General features: G+C 37.8%; 1 protein-coding gene across 1 annotated transcript; it reads right to left on the reverse strand.

Moving 5' to 3' along the window:
- Positions 1–297: 297 nt before the first annotated feature.
- LOC126712427 (receptor protein kinase CLAVATA1-like) lies at positions 298–2,697 on the reverse strand. Its single transcript, XM_050411752.1, has one exon. It carries the CDS (start codon positions 2,633–2,635, stop codon positions 470–472), a length of 2,166 nt encoding a protein of 721 aa, XP_050267709.1. The 5' UTR covers positions 2,636–2,697; the 3' UTR covers positions 298–469.
- Between the last annotated feature and the right edge of the window lie 944 nt (positions 2,698–3,641).

Here is a 3,641-nt window from a genome sequence, read left to right on the forward strand (position 1 = left end):
TAAATTTTACAACTTGCCGAGACTGTATTTACATGGAATTATATTAGGGACACAACTTTTGGCACAATTTTGTGTCACAACTTGTCACATGGCGAGTAGTAATTGATAAGGGCATGTCAGTAGACCATGTGGGAACACATTCTTACCAATTACAACTCGCCACATGGCGAGTTATGGCACAAAATTGTGCCAAAAGTGGTGTCCCAAGCTAGCATAATTCATTTACATGCACCCATCACTAACACAGTTTTATTGTCTATTCTTGAAAACGCAGCAACTCAGCATTTGTGAAAAAAATTATTATAAAAGGTTGTTCATTTAGATTTATTGTGTCTTCTCTTGTGGTGGGTCAAGTAAAACTCACATCCTCAACTCATATCCTACAACAAACTTATCAAAGCCCCAAAGGTACCCATAGGCCATTGAGCCTAGGGTCCACCATTTTCATGACAGAAACTACATCTGACAGCTAAGAGAGTTTTGATGTATTTTCCTGGAATTCGCGGCTGCCAGGAATAAGGCTACAATTGACGTCTGTGAGTTCTAATGTAGGCTTCTCAAGATGAATAATCCCAACACTGCCTTCGCATTCATGACATGTTTGGCCCCGAGATGGTACCAACAACAAAACAGTTGCCAAAGCTACAACAGCAACAACGAACACTGGAGAACAAAACTTCCCTCGAGTTTGACCTGAGTCTTGAAGTGGATCGAGCATAGCTGGGCAAGAGACTATGCTTGGGGTACAGAGATTTGGGTTTCCAGTGAATGAGCTGTCCTTAAACAAGAAACACTGCCCACCACTAGGAATTCTTCCCACAAAACTATTGTAGGATAGATTAAGGATTACGAGGCTTGTCATGGAGCAAATTTCATTTGGTATATGCCCAATAAGTCGGTTATGAGCAAGATTAAGAGTGCTGAGAATCTTCAAACTACCAATATCTTCTGGAATTTCCCCGGAGAGACTGTTTTGACTAAAATCGATGGATGAAAGTGAAGTACAACGAGATATTGAAGTTGGAATCTCACCGCTGAAGTTGTTTGAAGTGATGTTAATCTTTGACAATGTATCTATATCAAAGATTTCGCTAGGAATCTCACCTTGAAATGTATTCCTACCCAGGAATAAAGTTTGCAAGCTTTTAAGATTTCCAATTGATGGAGGGATTTTTCCTGTGATTTTATTGTTGGATAGATCAAGAATTCCAAGGGAGTCCCCTGAAATGTTGGAGGGAAGCTCGCCAGAGAAATTGTTGTTGCTAACCTCAATAATTTGCACTAGGGGTAAGTTAAAAATCCCAGCAGGAATCGTCCCGTTGAATAAGTTCTTCTGAATTCGGACTTTCACTAGCGACTTACAAGCTCCAAGCTCCTCGGGAATTGGTCCAGAAAAGAAATTGTCCATCAAAACCAACATCTTCAACTTCCCTCCTTTACATAAATCTCGTGGAATCGGACCAGTAAGTTGGTTAGATGTGACATCAAGAACTTCAAGTTTTCCATTCTTACCTAGGTTCTTTGGGAGTTCAGACGTAAAGTTGTTCTCCCATATCTGAAACACCTTAATATTTGGAAGGTCACCAATAAACCCAGGAATTCCACCGGAAAGTTTATTTTTGAACAGATTGATTAGACTGATATTTGTTAGTTGCGAGAAGCTTTCTGGGATCTCTCCAGTAAGTTTGTTAACTGTAAAGTCTAGCGTTTTCAAATTGACCAAATCAGAGAGTTCAGAAGGTATATTACCCGTGAGCTGGTTGATTTGTAGAAACAATGATTCCAAGTTCTTCAAAAGGCCTAGACTCTTAGGAATCTCGCCCGTAAGGTTACAATTCGCCATGTCGAGGCGTTGAAGCGAACTCAAGGATCCAAGCTCCTCTGGAATACCTCCTTCAAAAGCATTGTAGTACCCAACAAACAATTTTTTGAGATTCTTTAACCTACCCAGCCTCGCCGGGATCTTGCCGGTAAGTGAATTGCCATTCAAGCCCAAGAATTCGAGGCTCTGAATCTCGGAGTAACTATCTGGAATTGGCCCAGAAAAATAGTTCCCGCCAAGACAAAGAATCTTGAGATTTTTCAAGTTCACGAGCTCTGTAGGAAGTGGCCCGGAAAAATTGTTGTTGTAAGTGTCAAGAATCTCAAGCTGTGTCATTCGCAGGGTTATTTCTCCGGGAAAGTTTCCGTAGAAAACGTTATTGGAGACGTTGAGGACCTTGAGTGACGTGAGGTTTGCCATCTCCATAGGAAGCATCCCCGTGAGACTGTCTTCAGCGAGTGTTAAACTGACCAGCTTGTTCAATAGCCCAATCTCAGGCGAAATGAAACCGAAGAGAGGTGTGTGAGACACGTTCAAAGAAATGACTCGTGAATCCTGGTCACAGGAAATTCCGGAGAAGGAACAATGTGCTGCTGGAGACAAAGAGGGTTTCCAGTCATCCATGCCCGAGCCTTTGGGTCCGATCATTGAGGACTTGAGCTTCAAAAGTACTTCAAGGTCACCACAGCGCGAAGTAGAAAAGCATACTGAGAAAAGAAAGATAATTAAAGTAAAGTGGAGGCGATTACAAGTGAAGAAGCTTCTCATTTTGTAAAGGATGACTAAAATGCTATATATGCTGGTTATCACCATGCAGTTCAATGAAAATGGGTATTCTGTATTATGAGTTTACAACATTTTCTGTAGTTCTAACCTGCTGGAATATGGCCCTATTTAAATGTTGATTCCCTCGCAGGGTTTAACTGAAATTAATTTCTTGGATTCTTTTAAATAAAGGATTAAAAAAGAAGAATAACTTTAAAAGCACATTTCTTTTCCAAAAGAAAAAGTGGTCAAGAACATAAAGGGAAGCCAAAAAGCACGTCCACCGCAAGTCTGCACCTTAAGGGTTTTTTTTTCTTTTTTTTCTTTTTTTTGGGATTAACAAAAAATGAGTTGGGCGGGGGGACCTGCATGGCTACACTGTTGGGTATTACCATGCAATGGATAGAGCACCTTAAGGCTTTAACCATAAAGTAAAATTCGGCACAAAGTTCTTTTCTTTTTTTAAATAAATTATTTATTTTCAGTAGCTTATTTACATCATATTTAATGAAAAATATTTATTTTTAATAAAATTTATGTTAATGTGTGAAAAAAAAACTAAAAATTATTTTATTATTAAAAAGTTAACAGCTAAAATATTTGCAAAAAAAAAAAAAAAAAACCAAAAAGCAAATAATTAAGCAAATGCCAAAGGCATTACCTTTTTTCTTAAGTATGCAAACAAAGGATCTTATTTCTTTCTGAAAAGAAAAAGTGGTCAAAAGAAGCCAAGACGCATATCCACTACACCTTTAAGGCTAGCTTTAACCATGAAAAACAAAATAAGATTTTTTAGTATCACAAACAAAGGACTTCATGCCATGAAGCTAATTTTGTCTTATCCTTGTAATTAATCTAATAATCTTATTGCTAAAGGCTACCTTTTTAGTTTGGCCTCTTTAAAAAAAAATTATTCACTATTTTTTAAAGTGCTTTTTTTAAAATATAACTGTATCATTAATCAATTTTTCTACATATAAAAAGAGCCCATGAGTATAACTTCAGTGTTTTTGGTTTATTCAATTCCCACTTTTACACTTTTTTTTTGGGTAAT

This window comes from Quercus robur, chromosome 2 (genome assembly GCF_932294415.1).
Source record: "Quercus robur chromosome 2, dhQueRobu3.1, whole genome shotgun sequence".
Lineage (NCBI taxonomy): Eukaryota > Viridiplantae > Streptophyta > Magnoliopsida > Fagales > Fagaceae > Quercus > Quercus robur.

Bases quoted from the DNA above. Each gene is read 5' to 3' on its own strand.
- LOC126712427 (XM_050411752.1), bottom strand. From the start codon at position 2,635: ATGGTGATAACCAGCATATATAGCATTTTAGTCATCCTTTACAAAATG.